This window comes from Gallinula chloropus (genome assembly GCF_964237585.1).
Source record: "Gallinula chloropus genome assembly, chromosome: 11".
In the NCBI taxonomy this organism is placed as follows: domain Eukaryota; kingdom Metazoa; phylum Chordata; class Aves; order Gruiformes; family Rallidae; genus Gallinula; species Gallinula chloropus.
This window is the reverse complement of record NC_140096.1, coordinates 20,883,394-20,901,244: the sequence shown is the minus strand read 5'-3', so window position 1 is coordinate 20,901,244 and position 17,851 is coordinate 20,883,394. Positions and strand designations below refer to the sequence as shown.

At 37.6% G+C, this 17,851-nt stretch overlaps 1 protein-coding gene across 1 annotated transcript in view; it reads left to right on the top strand.

The window, feature by feature from the left end:
- The window catches only part of THOC2 (THO complex subunit 2), a 54,548-nt gene that overhangs the window by 29,530 nt on the left and 7,167 nt on the right, over positions 1-17,851 (top strand). The window contains exons 18-34 of the mRNA XM_084269353.1: positions 729-822; positions 1,290-1,370; positions 1,633-1,729; positions 3,505-3,622; positions 4,381-4,560; positions 5,121-5,285; positions 5,954-6,229; positions 6,645-6,786; positions 9,150-9,307; positions 10,300-10,428; positions 11,149-11,280; positions 11,365-11,549; positions 12,290-12,474; positions 13,065-13,167; positions 13,555-13,991; positions 14,322-14,380; positions 15,871-15,906. Coding sequence (XP_084125479.1) covers positions 729-822; positions 1,290-1,370; positions 1,633-1,729; positions 3,505-3,622; positions 4,381-4,560; positions 5,121-5,285; positions 5,954-6,229; positions 6,645-6,786; positions 9,150-9,307; positions 10,300-10,428; positions 11,149-11,280; positions 11,365-11,549; positions 12,290-12,474; positions 13,065-13,167; positions 13,555-13,991; positions 14,322-14,380; positions 15,871-15,906 — 2,577 coding nt within the window. The remainder of the gene's footprint in view (positions 1-728; positions 823-1,289; positions 1,371-1,632; positions 1,730-3,504; positions 3,623-4,380; positions 4,561-5,120; positions 5,286-5,953; positions 6,230-6,644; positions 6,787-9,149; positions 9,308-10,299; positions 10,429-11,148; positions 11,281-11,364; positions 11,550-12,289; positions 12,475-13,064; positions 13,168-13,554; positions 13,992-14,321; positions 14,381-15,870; positions 15,907-17,851) is intronic.

The following is a 17,851-nucleotide window of genomic DNA, read 5'->3' as shown; positions in this document are numbered from 1 at the left end:
ACAACTGCACAGAAAATTACAGCTGCTTGTGGGAATGAAGTATTTGAGATAGCTGAGGTGGGTCTCAGAGGTACAGAGATGTGCTGCTCAGGTTATGCAGAATGCGAACTCAAGTTAGCGTGCTCGGGGCAGTTGTGTATGTATGTGATGAAGATACATCAGGTTCATTTAGAAGAAAACATAAAGCTTTGAAGTCTGAAATATACTTAAGAGATTGGGAAAGATTTTTAGGATTGCTTGATGCTATGGAGTGCGGGAGAGGTATAAAAATATGTTGATGGATTTTGTCTTACAAATGTGACTTAGGCTTATTGTAAGTTTATGTGATATCTACTGGTTTTTAGATTTTACTTGAGGAAATTAATACTGCAGTGTGCACACACACGTGGTGTACCAAAGAGAGCATTCTGAAATTTGATTAATACAGTTTACTTGCATTCTTCCATGGCTTAAGTTATTTTTTTTAATGTTCTATATTATAATAAGTAGAAACAAAAAAAATTATATAAATTAGGTTTTATGTGTTGAGTCATGTTTCACTGATATCCCTAAGGCACTAGATAAACTAGTGAGAATTGCCTGTTAATTTGAAAGTGGTTTAGGACCTTTTGAAAAATTAATTTCAGAGGGTATCTGATTTTGAAAACAAACATTGTTAAATGGTTCTGATTTATTATATGAAAGATGAATCTGTCCCTGTTCAGCTGAATGTCTTCTGTAACTTTCAGATTTTATCACAAATTCAAAAATATGATAACCTAATAACTCCGGTTGTGGATTCACTGAAATACCTCACTTCGCTGAACTATGACGTCTTGGCGTGTATCCTTTTATGTAAATCAAAACACCTACTTACCAATCAAGTTGCAGTTGTAGCCAGATTAAATCTGTGAGTAAATATCTTCCATTGTTTTTTATTCTTGCTGCTTTTTGCTGGAAGCTTAGGCAAGTTTGCAGGTACCTTTGCACTCTTAGTGGATTACAGAACCCTCTGTATTCTTTCACACTAATGAAAGCTATGCTTTATTTTTAAGGCTGTTTTTACTACTTTCCCTCGCTCTTTATTGCACAGTGATCCTGTAAACAGTGAGGTAAATACTGCCTTTCAGGTTAGCAGTTCTTTAATTTTTTTATATACCATCAGCTATGTTAGTGTGTCCTCAGTGTTGTGCTTGCTATATTTGCAAATCATGTTCATGTGTTACAAATTGTGGAGCTGAAAAAGCAGGGCTGTGTAACTTTCAGTTTTTACAAACTGAGGAAAAATACTCTCTTTAACTTCACAAAAGACTGTATCATTGAAGCTCTGGCAAACCCTGAGAAGGAGAGAATGAAGCATGATGACACTACAATCTCAAGCTGGCTGCAGAGTTAGTATTCCCACTTTATTTTTTTCAGTTAATGTTCTAAATACTTCACTTTTATATGATATAGTATACTGTTGATCATCATGATCATTTTTCCTTGAACCTACCAGCAAATTTTTTAAACAAGAGAGAGAACTGGCAAGTTTAATCAGTAGGAAAGTGTTTTTTCTTTGTATTACAAAACACATCTATTGCTAACATTCCATATGTGCTTGTTTAATGATGACTAGCTCGTGAGGTCTCACAGCTGTGCTCCTTGCTTTAGGTCTGGCTAGCTTTTGTGGTGCAGTTTTCCGGAAATACCCGATTGAACTTGCTGGTCTCCTTCAATATGTAGCCAACCAACTGAAAGCTGGGAAAAGGCAAGTACTGCACAACTGATCTTTATAAACTCAATTTTTCTGATGTATCATTTGGGTGTTTGCTGATACATGAGTGCTTGATGTAGTAGTGGTAAAACTCCATTCCTGATACCAGGAATATTAAGAAATTTAAATAGCAGGAAGAATAATATCATTTTTGGCATGTTATTTTTCCTCTTACTATATAGCTATGACATTATTTTTGAAGTACTGATTTTTCATCTGTAGTTCATTTTAATTCAATTTTCTTAACAACTAACCAGATGGAAAAAACCCTGCTGGTCTGTAATACAGTTACAGAAATTACTATACCTTATTTAAAAAATAAATGTCTGTGATATGAAAGGGGATGATTGTTACAGTTTTTTAGGTTTTTTTTCTTTTTCATAATGTCTGCTCTGCAGGGATGGCTCTTAACATTTTAATATTATTTTAAATAACTTGTCCAATTTAATGGCAGTTGAATGGCTTCTTGATATGTCGATGTTAATAACTCAAAAATTTTTAAGCAGGGTTTGCAATCTGAATCTACTTTTTCATTTTGTCCTTCCACTGTCATCACTTAGCATTATTGTTTAACGTATTTAATTTTAATGTTATTTTTATCACATAGGTGAGTATCAACTTTTTTCTGTTATGAATCCCCATATGCTTACTGAAGGACAGCTTACAAGTGGAGATAACACACTGCGCTATTTAGGGTATATGTGTTGAGAAGTCTAGGTTTCTCACTTCCCTGCAATGTAGACACTCAGTCTCATGTGCTCCCCTGTCCCCAATATGTATTGTATTCTGATGATGGTACAATCACTTTGAGCTACAGAGGAAGGGTAAGTAAAGTTTCTTGTCTTTCCCCAGGATTAAGTATTAAGAACTGAAAGCATTTAAAAAAACCCAAACAAATGATTTTCAATATTCAGTTCAGTATTTTGGATTGTAGAAATAAATTGGATTTACCACTATGACCAGTTCCATATGACTGAAGTAGTCGAGTGTTTGGAGTATGTGCTGGTATTGTGTAGTTTCTGGACAGAAAAACATACCCATGGTTGGAATACCAAACAAATATGAACCATATAAATTACTTAAATATAAAATTTTGTTCTGAAAGGAATGAGTCAACATTTTTTATAAGTAGGTCACATAGATTTCAGAAGATACTGGAAAATATTGCTCATTCGAATGATCAGCATAAAAGTTACTTCTGTCGAGGAAAAGTTGTTGTCCTTATAGAATTCAGAGCAGGAGATCTCTGTACGGGAGGGATGTTTGAGTGTTTTGTATGTTCAGTGTTGTAGGTAAAAAATGTTTTTCCCATGTTCCAAATAACCTCTCCAGGCTTCTTTGCCAGTAATTTTTTAAGGTTGTTTACTATTCTAGAAAGTTTAAATAAAACGTAAAACATTCCATATTCATGAAAGAGCTGTGTAGATACCATATGAAGCTTAAAGTAAAAAAGGGAGCAAGAAATTTTGATAGATTTGTTGATACTTAAAAGTTAATAGCACCACACTTGTTTATTCAAAATCAGTGAAATTGTTCTGAAGGGGTTCTGGAATTCAGCTGTTGAAGGCCTGCACTGCTTTTAAGTACCAACTTTTTATTTGCAATAAAGAAATCATTGTGTGCTCAGCATACAACCTTTTTCTTCAAAAAAGAATTAAAATGTTATTTGATGTGAGTCATGGTGTTGCTTTGTACTCTGTATTGAATGTCCTGGCGTCCCATTTCTTAAACTTTCTTGGTTTTGCTCCACTCTTCTGTCTCCTGTGCAGCTTTGATTTGCTTATTTTAAAAGAGGTAGTACAGAAGATGGCAGGGATCGAGATTACTGAAGAAATTACAATGGAGCAATTGGAAGCCATGACTGGTGGAGAACAACTAAAAGCTGAGGTGTGCTAATGTTAAGCTTAATTAATAATAGCTATTGCTTATTAATGGTGGTTCTAAGGACTGTGATTCATGAAGTCTGGCAGCATAGCTGGGAGAGGTGTTACTGCTTTCTTCAGAGATCTTCCCACTCCTTGCAGACAGGCAGCCAAGACAATGTGTACATGAGCCTTAATTGTTGTGTTTCACAGCCTCTCATATTAACAAAAGCAGCCTTCACTATCCAGTGTTATATGACAGATGTGCAAATTATAGCAGCCACTGAGCAGCTTGTACATTGTGCAGTCCTGTGTTAGCCCTGCTTGGGGGGGGGTAGCAGCTCCTAGTTGAGTAATGTCTTGAACCATTTCAATGGCTAACACTGTTGCAGCTGTGGTGTCAAAGACCTAGTTGGTTCTGACCTAGACTCACTCCTCCAGGGAGTTGAATAGCTGTAATTGGAACTAAAACGTGAAATACCTGTGTGGAACAGAGACTTTGATCAGATCAAAGCAGACCTGTGTCTGAAATGCAGTGTCATCCTGCCTGAGCTGAAATGCCCCCCTTGTGTTACTGTGTTAAAATACTATTAATGTGCAAGATGAGTTGGGTTTCGATTTTTAAGTATGTGCTTTGCAGCACAGGATCTAGAGAGAGACTTTTATTGATAGACAGGAACTGTAGTGATGTTAATTATTTGCTATTTGAGTAATCAGAAGTGCACAGTTTCTGTATGTGACACGCAGTTTCCAAACTTGGGTAACTTTTCCTGTACTGTGTAGGGTGGATACTTTGGCCAAATCAGGAATACCAAAAAGTCTTCTCAGAGATTGAAAGATGCATTGTTGGACCATGATCTTGCCCTTCCACTGTGCCTGCTTATGGCTCAACAGAGAAATGGTGTGATCTTTCAAGAGGGAGGGGAAAAACATCTGAAGCTGGTGGGGAAACTGTATGATCAGGCAAGTAAAATCACTTGTATAAGAATCAGTGTGTAAGTAAGAATATATAAGAATTTTCAAAATTAGATGTGGTGTCCCATTAGGAAAATATATGGGTGTCTGGAATATATATTGCATAGACAAGTGATTTCTGAATGAAAGATTAAAACATCCTGTGCCATAAAAAGTTCTTATTTCTTAAGTCAGCTATTATGTTTTTTCAGGCCTTTGTTAGAGGAACTTTGGAGCTCTTCTAATAAGAAGCAGCCTGAATTCTTAACAAAGCAGCCTTAGGCAGTAGGAACTAGTTTAATTTCATTCTGGTAGAGCAGAATGCTCTTACAGTTCTGCTGGCTTTTGTAGGGCTTTTTTTTTATTTTTTTTCTTTAGTGCAGATAAACTTGAGTCAGCACAAAGTGACAGAGCTACATGGCATGGAGAATTTAGCATCTCTTCTATGAGAAAATTCTTGCTGTATTTTGTGGTATTAACATTTTAAAAAAAGTGTCTAAGCTGTCTCTAACTTCACTTTTGAACAAAATAATCCTGTTTGCTAACTTTATGTAATCTTTCATGTGTAGTGCCATGACACCCTGGTACAATTTGGTGGATTTTTAGCATCCAATCTAAGCACAGAGGATTACATTAAGCGAGTGCCTTCTATTGACGTTCTCTGCAATGAGTTTCACACCCCTCATGATGCTGCGTTTTTCCTCTCAAGGCCCATGTATGCACACCATATTTCGGTAAGTGGAACTCTTCTGTTTGTCTGCTGTTAGTGCTGCTGTATTACACAGTGTCAATACATGTGTTTAGGTACCTGCTGAAGTTGAAATCTGCTAAATGAAGCTTGAGAAAACTTTATGAGTTGAGGTAGAATGAGAAGCTGTGGGCTGGAACACGTTGTGCTTTATCTTCATGGAAAATATAGCCCATGTGTCAGCTTTCACACAACTGACAGAAGTTGTAGCTAATGAAGTCATCTCTTCTGATGGATGATCAGTAGGAGTTCTCTCTTTCCCCATTCCCCCAAATGCATGAGTTCTTCTGTAGATGTTTTAGATGGATTTTTGCTGGGGATGAAAATTGCAGCTGCCAAAAGGTGTGGTATCTCAGTAAGTGTCAGAAATAAATTTGTCCCTGCTTCTGGAATGTTAAATAGCAAGAGCAGTTTTTACTTGGTGTAGTATAATGTGTTACTATAACAACAGGGAGCAGCATCAGTCAAGGAAGATAAATCAACCTAAAAGGGGCAAATACTAAAAGGTCTCTATGATGTTCTTCAGTGCTTTATGTATATAAATGGTATTTCACATGCATCAGTCTGTGTTATATAGAAATTTTTTTTGAGAAAAGTTAAATTGTGTTGTTTGTGTAAAGATTAAAATTTTTGTTTTATTTTTTTAATCCACAGTCAAAGTATGATGAACTAAAGAAAGCCGAGAAGGGAAATAAACAGCAGCACAAAGTTCACAAATACATTACATCATGTGAGCTGGTAATGGCTCCTGTTCATGATGCTGTGATTTCTCTGCACCTTCCCAAGGTTTGGGATGACATCAGTCCACAGTTTTATGCTACGTTCTGGTCTCTGACGATGTATGACCTTGCCGTCCCACATAGTAGCTATGACAGAGAAGTCAATAAACTTAAGGTCCAGATGAAAGCCATAGATGACAATCAGGAAATGGTATGTTCATAATTTTATAGGTCCAGATTAAACTGTCTAATCTTGGAAGATTTTTTTTTTGTGAAAACTTACGTTAAGGTTAATAGATCTAGGAGGTTTTGTCACCTGAGTCATCTATTCTGATGTCACATTCACACAATCTGGATTGACTCTTCCTTATAATTCCTACTTTAAAAGTACCAGTGAGTTCACTAAGTTTCAGAAAGCAATCTCTGACACCTGTACCTGTGGCTTATGTGTTCACTTTGTCTTGAGTTAGCCAGTGTTTGTAAAATCAGCTGATTACTAGAACAGAATGTTGATTTAGTGGTACAGAAAGTTTTTCAAGTATTCTTCAGCATTATCAGGAATTTAACTGGTTTATATATAGCAACTCTTAATATACTACTAAGTGACTTGCATTGACATTTTATAGCCTCCAAATAAAAAGAAAAAAGAAAAGGAACGTTGCACGGCTCTTCAGGACAAGCTCCTTGAAGAAGAGAAGAAGCAGTTGGAGCATGTGCAGAGAGTTCTGCAGAGGCTGAAACTAGAGAAGGATAACTGGCTTCTAGCAAGTAAGTGTGTGTAGGGGAAATAGTCTGGATGTTTCTGTAGTCATCACTGTCTCCAAAAATAAAAGTTCAGCTTGCACTAATCCTCTTAATGTTGATTTTAATATTCTTCTTTTACACTGAGGTCTGTTAGCAAGGTAGACTTTCAATTAAGAATGTGATACGCTGTAGCTGCAAATGCTGAGTAGCTGGATTTCAGGGATAGGTTTTGTTTCTTACAATGTCAAGACTTCTAGAATATTGACTAATTTAGAAAATAAGTGATCAATTAATTTGAAAGTTGTAATTGCAAGATAGTTTGCAGTTGTTTACTGCAGTTGGAATGCTATGAAGTTAGGATGATTGCTGCTTCACAAGAAATAGGGATGTAAACTCTCAATGAGTGGTTTGAGTTAACTTACTTTTGAGTCCTGCGATTAGGAGCAATGCGGCAGTATTTGGGTGGTAACATAAACCCTGCTGCAGCGACAGGGTAAGTATTGTGCCATCCTAACAGCACCATGAAATGAAACAGCATGCAAATGTTTCATGACTCAGATGTGCAGGAGGCAGAACAAACTTTTTTCTCCCACAAAGCCTCTGTAATGTTTCATATTGATTGTGAACTCTACTGGTATGGTTAATCTGAAATGTTTTTCTCTGGTCAGTTTTCTTCTCTGGAGGAACTTTCAGTTTGTAGCTGGGAGTAGTTGTTCGTCTGTGCCAAGGAGCCTAGCATAATCCAGCGGAAAAGCGTTTTATTGTCCAACTCATGTAAGATATAACCAACTGATCTAATGAAGAAACACTGACAGTTAAATCAAGAAAGGTTGTTCCCTGTTAAAATATTTAATGTGCTGATACAGACAGCTAATTAGCAGCGTGAAATTACTGGTTTAAAAATGGCTACCTGACTGAAGTGTGGTCTAGAGCTGAGTGCTGAATTTGTCTGCTTAAGGAAGCACCAGAGAGCATGTAGAAAACTGTGTAGATAATGATCTGTATATAAATGTACAGGTGTTTGTGGGGTGTGGGAAGTAGCTTATTGTTCGTTTTTGAGTGCTCAGGCTTCAGCTGCAGGAAGTTTCTCAGCATTGTATCCAGAGACAGGCTCAACTTTTTCAGCAGCTTCCCCATTGAAAGAAATTGTCTGTCGTTCTGCTACGTGAGGACATTGAACAGCACATCCACTGAGTACCATTTGTAGTATTATTCATAAAAAGTATTTTTAAAAAAAGACTGCCTTCTTGTGTTAGATAGTTTTGATAGAGTGGTTATGTCATTAAGAGTAGGTTAATTTTTGGCAGAAATAATAGACAGTTTTGATGTAAAACTTAGTTGATTGTTCTATGAGCTGTGATTCTCTCTCTCTCTTTTTATGTCAAGGGCTTGTAAGCTTTGAGGAATAGAAAATAAAATTAAATAATTAAATAAAATCAACACGAATATTTTAGTTAAGTAAAAACTGGCACCCTTTCCTGAACAAGCTTTATTCCACGAGCATCACAGAATTGAAGCATATAAGTCCTGGGACTTCAGTGTAGTGCTTCACAGCCTGTGCAAGAATCCTGGTACAAAAACACAAGTTCCCTCATGAGGATCATGGCAGTTCTTCCTCTAAAGGCATCCATTTGCAATCTTCAGCTCTGTGCTTTTGTCCAGATGTTTATTTTCTTCCCTACACCTTCCTTCTGTGCTGTACATCCCGCCCAGGTTTTTTATGTTTTTTATTAATTGGGCAAGAACTGCTGAGGGACCAGTTTGGGTATGTGCTTGGCTGTGATGTTGACCAACCAGTGGCTGGTCAAACAGAATTGATAACTGTTGAGCGTACAGTGCAGTCTCTTATTTAGTGGTGGAATGACCCTTTCACAGAATGTATGTGTAGTGAGTTGGTAGTTTACTGTAGACTCCTCTAAATTCCTGTGATTGTTTGCTTGATTGGAAAAAGGGATCTTTAAAGGATTGTGATATACAAAGTGCAGTCTTCCATTTCTATGGAAACTGAGCTGAAAGCAAGCTCCATCTAGAAAGGAGAAGACAAGTGTTGTAGAGAAATAGCAGATGGTGTGCCGTTTAATAATGTACAGGATTTGAGCAGGTGGACAAGTTTTGCCTGAGCTTGTTTTTCCCCCCCCATTGTGCAATAAAAGCGTTTTCTTAGTAAAATACAAAGATTTGCTGCAACCACCCTCCCCCATCCTCAATCAGTTAAGCTTATTTTGACTTTTTCTGAGCAGTGCCAGAGATATGTCTGGAATCCAAGCAGCCTGATGTACAAACTCAGTTTGGATGTGTGATACTGAACTTCTTGGGAAGAGAATAGCTGAGTGTTAATGCATTAACTTTTTCTTTTTTGTTTTCCCTGAACTTCTTTGTTTTTGAAGAGTCTACCAAAAATGAGACCATCACAAAATTTTTGCAGTTATGCATATTTCCTCGATGCATTTTTTCGGCAATCGATGCAGTTTATTGTGCTCACTTTGTGGAACTGGTGCATCAGCAGAAAACACCCAACTTCTCCACACTTCTCTGCTATGACAGAGTAAGTAGCTAGAACTGTGTGTGTATGCACTTAATGACTGTTATGGACTAGTATCCTTCCTGACTCTGGAAAGAGGTAAGCAGCATCATGCCCTATGTTTAATTCTGAAATCTGTGACAATCCAAAGTTTCTTTCTGTGCTTCAGATTCTACAGATCAAGTTTTCCTAGAGCTTCAGGAATTTATTTTCAAGAAATGTTGGGTTTGGTTTATCCTAATGATTAGAGTTTCAGAGCAAAATCTTCAGCAGTCATAGGAGTTGCATTAGGGTTTTGCAGTCTTAGAGGTCTGCATTTCTATAGCTTCATTGGAGCCATGTGTGCCCTGCTGCTGCAGAATCAACTTCCTCATACCTGCCCCTCACCAGCAGCATCCTTCGGGCCCTTCTGCTCCTGGCAAATGGTACTACAGGCAGTGGACTTGTGTCTCTGCTGAGACATGGGAAGGGACACCCGTGGTGACACAGGGAGTGCTTTTGATAGCAGTAGCAGCCAGGCTTCCTGGGTCAAACACAGTAGTTGTTTGCATTTGTTCAGCATTCGCAGCATTTGTTCAGGCTGTTCTCACTGATCATACAGCCATTCTTTTTCTCTTGTGGAGGACAAAATGTAGAGAAAATAGGTGGAAGAATCTAGCTAGCAGGATGTGTTCAGCTCCAAAGACTAGAAGAAATCAAATTATTAAGTTAGTGCATCATCTGTACCATTAACACAGGTTTGACTGTGAGCCTCAATTAAAAGGGTGCTTATGGGGATGTATTGTAAAAAATGATGATGGAGGTATGTTTTCATGGGAGCATTGAGTTGAGATTGTGCTTAGATTCTGGGCTAAGTGTGAAGGATCAGCACACGGGTCAGAAAGTCCTGAAAACAGAATATTTTGAGACCTCCTTCATACTTGGAAACCAGCTTAACTGTGGTTTAGGTAAGAGAAACTTAACATTCTTGTTGGCTTGTATTCCTTTAGTAACTTTTATATTACTGCTATTCACAGGTTTTCTCTGATATTATATATACAGTTGCAAGTTGCACTGAAAATGAAGCTAGTAGATACGGAAGGTTTTTATGCTGTATGCTGGAGACTGTGACTAGATGGCACAGTGACAGAGTCATATATGAAAAGGTATGTGAAGCCATTAAAACATGTTTGCTCATGAGAATATATAATGGTTGCTTGTTTAATTCAGCCTGAAAAAAAAAATGATTTAGTGGAACCATTAGATTTAAAAACTCTTTATGAATGAATTTTTCTGATGGTGTGATCTTAGAATTGAGTTTCTTTAATTCATACAGCTTTAACAGAAGTAATTTTGTATAGTGTTGTTTTGGGTTTGCATAGCAAGGTTTTGGTGGGGGGGGACTGCAGTGGTGGCTGTAAGGAGCAGCTGGAAGCTTCTTCCAGGTCTGATGAATCAATGCCAGACTGGTCAAGCTGGACCTGCCACTGAGCAAGGCTGAGCCAATAAATGACACCGGTAGCAGTACCTCTGTGAATAATGCATTTAAGACTTAAAAAAAACCCAAAAAAACCAATGGTTTAAAATCTTAATTTCTGATTTTTCTCACAGCCTGTCTTGAAGATAATTTAGGGAGCATATGTGAACTCTCATAATGCTCCTTATGAAAACTAGATAAATCGCAAGTGATCTTTCATTTTACCCCCAACTTAAGATTTTAACATAAATAAGCTTTTAAAAATGTCTGTGTTCAAGTCTTACAAAGTGTGATTGTGTCTTAGCCTTCAGTAGAGGCAATGAAAAAGTGCTTCAGCATATTAACATTTGCAGAATCATGTTTTTTATGCTGCCTGAAAAACATTTTCTCTGTTTTTATGCACATGTAGGAATGTGGCAACTATCCAGGCTTCCTGACCATATTACGGGCAACTGGATTTGATGGTGGAAATAAAGCTGATCAATTGGATTATGAGAATTTTAGACATGTGGTACACAAATGGCACTATAAATTAACTAAGGTAAATAAAGATGCTGAAAATCTTTGTGTTTAGGAAGCTCTCAAGGAAAAAACTCACCTTCATTTGATTTAACTTGTTTTCTAGGCTTCTGTGCACTGCCTTGAAACCGGTGAATATACACATATCAGAAACATCCTGATTGTGCTGACCAAAATCCTTCCATGGTATCCAAAAGTGCTGAACCTGGGCCAAGCCTTGGAAAGAAGAGTACATAAGATATGTCAGGAAGAGAAAGAGAAGAGACCTGATCTATATGCATTGGCTATGGGGTAACAACACCTTACTTTAAGAAAGTGGTTAAAAGTGGATCATGAAAGGCTTCTAAAGACTCGGAACTGTTACAGTCCTAACGTTTGATTTTTACCTTATCACAGAAGATTTCGTTATCCTGCATCTCAGGGCTGGGAGTGTGAATGAAAACTTTCATTTTGTGCTGGATGGTCACTAATTTCTTTTACAAGACTCTAGTAAAACACTTCTAATAGGAAAGATTTCCACTCACAAGGGCATAGCTTAATTTTAGACAAATAGTATAGCAGCAAGTAGGTAGGAGAGTAAAGTGAAGAAAGCCAAGGTCTATTGATGTAAGACTGCTTAGATTTTGGATGTTGATGTGATTCTGAAATGCTAAACTAAAATGCTTAGTTAAGTTTTACATCTTTGCAATGAATACAGAATCATCCATGTATGCTTCAGGGGCAATTCAGGTGTCTGTAACAGTTTTAAGTTCTGTTAGTAGGTTGCTGCTTCTCTGTGTTTTTGGCAGGTGTGTGTGGTGGTGGTGAAGAGTGTGTGGAGTTAGAGCTGCTTCTGTGTTTAGTGGTTTGTTTGTTGCTTTTTTTTTTTCTTTCTTTTGAGCTCATCAATAAAGGGGGAAGAAGCTGCGTATCAGTTGGGGCAAAACTGTGAAATAAATAGCAGATGAACTGTTAGATTAGATCCTCATTTAAAATTCAAGCCATGTTTTGCTTTATGTTTGTGCATATTTAACAATCTGTGCGACTTGCAGCTATTCTGGGCAGTTGAAAAGTAGGAAGCCTTTCATGATACCTGAAAATGAGTTCCACCACAAGGACCCACCTGCCAGGAATGCTGTAGCTGCAACAGTACAAAATGGGCCAGGTGGTGCTGGGATGCCTACGTCTCTCACGATAAATACAGTTAGACTGGAAGAAGGCACTCCTGAGGAGCCTGGTAAACAAATATTATCATCATTATTATTGTTATTATGCAGGCTAATCTCTATTTAGCTCATTAAACTAAAAGTAAAGAACACAAACCCTACTTAGCATCACTTTTTTTTCTTTTCAATTTATTTTAGGAGAGGGTGTTCTGCATTTAATTTACCTACTTTAACTGTGCCCTGGCCTTCAGCTAGGATAGAATTAAATTTCACAAGAACCTGGGAGGGGATACAGGCAGGACAGCTGGCCCAAACTAGCCAAAGAGAGTTTCTGTACAGCAATGTCATGGCCCGTATATAAGGTGGGAAGTGCCTGGGGAGGAGGGAATGCTGTTCAGAAATGGGGTAGGTAGTGAGTTTTGGACTACTTCAATTTTTATTTCTTCTCCCTTTGTCCCTTATGCCAATCCATGAGTTTTACCTTTTCCCTCTGATTCTCCTCCCCATCCCAACATATGGTCCTTAGCTGCCAGCTGGGGCAAAATCACAACAAGCTGTTACCTACACATCTCACATGGAAATGCTTAGGTGCTCGTTTTATTTTCACTAGTAGGATGTATATTAATATGTTGAAATAATGCTGATCTCTGTTTTTCAACAGATAAATTAAAGGAGAAGTCTCAGGGTGTGGTGAAGGTTATTAATAAAGCTGTCAACGCTACACCGAAGGTGACAACAAGCAATGGAAACAGCGCTTCTAATAGGTGAGTAAAGCTACTCTTTGACATGCTCTTATTTTCTTCCTTCCAAACCATCGAATTATACTCAGAACTGACCTTCCTTTTCTTTTTCACTTTCAGGTTCAGTATAAATTGTTTCCATTTCTTCAGAGATTAATAAATTAGATTATTTTTTCCAAAATGTACAGCTTTATTGATATGTCACTATTGTTAAATGTATTCCATTATAGCTAAATAAAGATAAACCAAATGAGAATATTTGTTTGTCACTGTTCTGATAGAGACAGCAATTCTGACAGTGACTGCTTCAGGAGGTTGTATGAAACCAAACCATTAGAAGTAAAACTTCTGTGATAAAGCTAGAGCTGCTTTTGGATGCATGCTCACTGGCCTCTCTATTTTTTGATGCAGCAAAATTATTAAGGAGAAGGATGATAAAGAAAAAAGTGGGAAGGAAAAAGATAAAGAAAAAAAAGACAAGACTCCAACCGCCGCTCCAGAGATGAAGGCACTTGGGAAAGATGGGAAAGATAAACCGAAGGAAGAACGGGCAAACAAAGATGATAAAGCAAGAGAGATCAAGGAGAAAACGCCAAAATCTGAGAAGGAGAAGGAAAAAGTGAAGAAAGAAGAAAAAGCTTCAAAAGAAGAAAAATCGAAGACAGTTGTTACCATCATCGAGTCCAAATCAGCTGCAGAAAAGGAGAGAGAAAAGGAGCCATCCAGAGAAAGAGATGTAGCAAAGGAAATGAAATCCAAGGAAAATACTAAAGGAGGAGAAAAGATGCCAGTAGCTGGGTCCTTGAAGTCACCTGTTCCCCGATCAGAAACATCAGAATCTGAAAGGGGTAGGTTTGCATATTTACTTTCAGTTCTTGTCTAGAAAAATAGAATGTGTCACTGGAAAAATCACTTAATGTCAAAAAATGCTAGAGGTGGTGAGAGAGAATTGCTACATAACAGCTGACACTTTGATAGTGGCGTTTAAATACAGTTAGCGCCTAAAGTAGGTAGTCAGGATATCTCCAAGCCATGTAACTATAGATAGCTTAGGATAAACAGAATTTGTTAGTGGTAAACCTTCTAGCCAAAACTATTTTGGTATTCAGAAAACCCTATTATTGGGTTATACCTTTTCAGTGTGTGTTAACAGTGCTCTCGTTCTCTTCTTTCCTCAGAACAAAAACGCCGCAAAGTTGATACACATTCTTCTCCCTCACATTCCTCAACAGTAAAGGTTAGTATAGCCTGAGGAAGGCAGCACCCATGTTAGGCTCACAAGTTTGGGATGCCAATATTCGACTTCCTTCAAGTTTTGTGCCAAGTATACACTGGAACCACTGGAGGTTTTATGTTGCATTAGAAAATGCATTCCTTTTCTTTATTGGCGGACTGTCTTTTTTCTATAAAAATTTTTTTTAATTAACCAAAATCATGCTTCAAGGACCTAGCACAAATTTTGTACATAGTGCTTGGAAATGGCAAGAGAATTTTTACACAGAAGTGCCTCATTGTTTTAAGCAGTCAGTTTTTTTGGAGTGCAATGGTAGCTACAAGCAAATGAGTCTTTGCAGCAGAGTGGAGCGTATTTTTCTGCACTTCTACTGAAGAATCTGTAGCACTGAAGATTCCTGGATGATACGGGATGTGCGATACCTCTGAATTCATCAGGCTTCTTGATGAGCATCATACCGATATGTGCCTTCTAAGGAGGAGTCTTGAAAGGAGTTCCATTTTAAAGTCTCCTTGGTGATCAGTTCTCCTGTAGTTGTGTATATTCAGTGCGCATGCAGCTTCTGTTGTACCTTCCCTGCGAGGTTTGTTTATTCCCAATGGGTTCCCACCATGTTGAGCCCTGCGTTACGATAAAACCAGATGTGGCAACCAAACCTACTACCCAGCAAAGAGAAACCCCAGGCGTTCAAGCGCAGCACAAAACCATGGGCGTAGCCTACTTGAAGACTCAGGGTAGCCATTCCTTGCTCCATATTTATTTTATTTCTAAACCATCTATGTTCATGGAATCTTTGAGTTTGCAGTACGTTGAACATTTAAAACTGTAAGTTACTAATACTTCATCAAGAGCACTGTGATGGATTATGTGGGCCTTTAAACTTCAACAACTTTAAAACAAGCTTTTCTTTTCTGTTTTTTCAGGGGGCATCTTTTTCTATAAAAGATTTACTTGAAAGATTTAAACTGATTTTTAGAAAGCTCAAATAGCTGTTACTAGCTTTGAGGAAGCAGGTGACATTACTCAAAATGACGACTTTTTTCTTGCCTTTTTTTGTAAATGGCAGTGTAAAGTCATTCTGGAGTGACTTCTACCACATTTAAATGAAAGTGGAGAAGATACAGGTTTAAAAATATTTTTAAACCTGTTTCACCTGTGGTTCAGCAGTATTTAGAGTTAAGACAATTTTTTCTTATATATTTTTATCTTGGTGGGAGATTGTTTTATGAAGAATTAGATATAAACACATTTTGTAGTTAATTGGGTCTAGAGAATAGATGTGACTGTCTCTTTTTTTAAAATTTTTTTTTTCCTTCTTTCTTTTAAAAAAATATTTCAGTTCCTAGCTTTATTCAGTGTACAGTATTAACATAAGATTTATTCCAGAAGGAGTAGCTGCTTTTTGTTTCAAGGGTACGGCCATGCTTCCCAAAGTTCCTCTGGTTTCTGAAAACTATTCCAGCTCACGTGTCATCTCCGTTCATTTTCTACAGGACAACCTCAACGAACTCAAGGACTCTTCAGCAAAGGTTTGAATCTTTTAGACACCACCACAGTTTACTTTGTGTATTGTTGCAGAGAACTTAACTTTTTTGGTCTTGCAGCAAACCCCATCAGAAAATCCAAATTCCATTTCTATAAAATGCTAGTGTAGTAACAGAGGTGTGTTTTTCAGTCTGCTGTACAAAACCTCTCTACAGGGGAGAGGGATAATTAAGTGGAAGCAACATAACAAACAAAAATCCCTTGAATTTACCCTTCTGTCAATATTGTTGAGAGATTTTATGGGTCAGTCTCTTTCCTGGTTGTCTTGCAAATATGTAAATTTATATAATTATCCTTATGATTGAAGCCATTTATTTGGCTGAACAGGTAGTAGAGTAGTTAAAATAATGCTTAAAATAATTTAATTTGTTGGGATTTTTATATACCAAGAAAAACAAGTTACTTAAAACCAAAAATACTTTGGACATACCTCTGAATATCCGTACTCTTTCCCCTTACTACTATTGTATTTATGTTTTAGTGCTATAGTACTATATTTCTAAGCATCACAGACAACTTCCTTAATGATCATCTTTGTGCTTTTGCTTCCTGTAAACACACTTCAGATCTCATGAGAATGTATGCTAAGAATGTTTTCAAGAGTTCATAGAATCGTAGAATACCAGGTTGGAAAGGACCTCAAGGATCATCGTGGTCCAACCCTTCTTGGCAAAAGCATGGTCTACACAAGGCGGCCCAGCACCCCGTCCAGCTGAGTTGTAAAAGTGTGCAGTGTTGGGGACTTCACCCTGGGGAGATTATTCCAGTGGCTGATCGCTCTCATTGAAAAATTCTCCTCTTGTGTCCAGTTGTAATCTCCCCAGGAGTTACCTGTACCCATAACCCTGTGTCTTTTCCATGGGATTCCTTGTAAACAGGGAGTCTCCATCTTCTCTGTGGACACCCTTTAAATACTGAAACAGGGTGATAAGGTCTCACCTAAGCCTTTTTCTTTGAGGCTGAACAAACCCTGTTCCTTCAGCCTTGCCTCATATGACAAGTTTCCCAGTCCTTTGGTCATCCTGGTGGCCCTTCTCTGGACCCTCTCCAGCCTGTCCACATCTGTTCTGTAGAGAGAGGACCAAAACTGACCGTGGTATTCCAGGTGTGGCCTGTCAAGTGCCAAGTATAGTGGGATGAGAGTCACATTCCATTTTGCAGTACTGTACCACACATCACAGATGGATACGAGACAAACACCTGAGTTTTCTTTAAATCAAAAAATTAGTGTATGGGTGGTAGGAAAAGGTCAAATCTGAGGTTGTTGTTGAGATCTTTCACAGTCAGTGTTAATGTAAAACGGTATAGCACAGATGTTTTATCATTTGGCAAGTGCTGACCATTTGGATTTTCTGGATAACTTACAAGTTTATCCAGGATTAATTATATTAACTTAATTTAAAAATACATAATGGATTATCACTTCCTATTCTGTATTTACACTGCTGGTTTACTTGCAGCTTTCTTTACATTAGATGTTCAGAACACTTTATATGTTTTCATTCAAAATAGCTCTGATTTTATAATGGACATTTGCTGATGTGTGTTTCTTAATAGAATCTTTCTAGTGCCAAGCATGCCTGCTTATAGGGAGAGTGTATGTGGGAAGCATCCTTTGATTCTTAAAATTAATGAAATTACAGTGTCTATAGATTGAATCCTTATACTTCCAAAAATTGTTTGTAAATCATTGTCATGATGTCTTCTATATTTAAGGGGGTTTTAAATCAGAAAACTAGTATTTGTCTCGTGTCTATCTGTGATATATGGCAGTCTATATAATCTTGCTCTTCCCTCCCTTACTGTATTAGCACTGGTTTGACTGGTTAATTGAAACTTTGCTCAGGTTCTCATTAGTTAAGCTAAATTTTTATTTAAAACTAGTTAATGACACATTGATACAGTACTCAAGCAGACAGGGGCTACTCA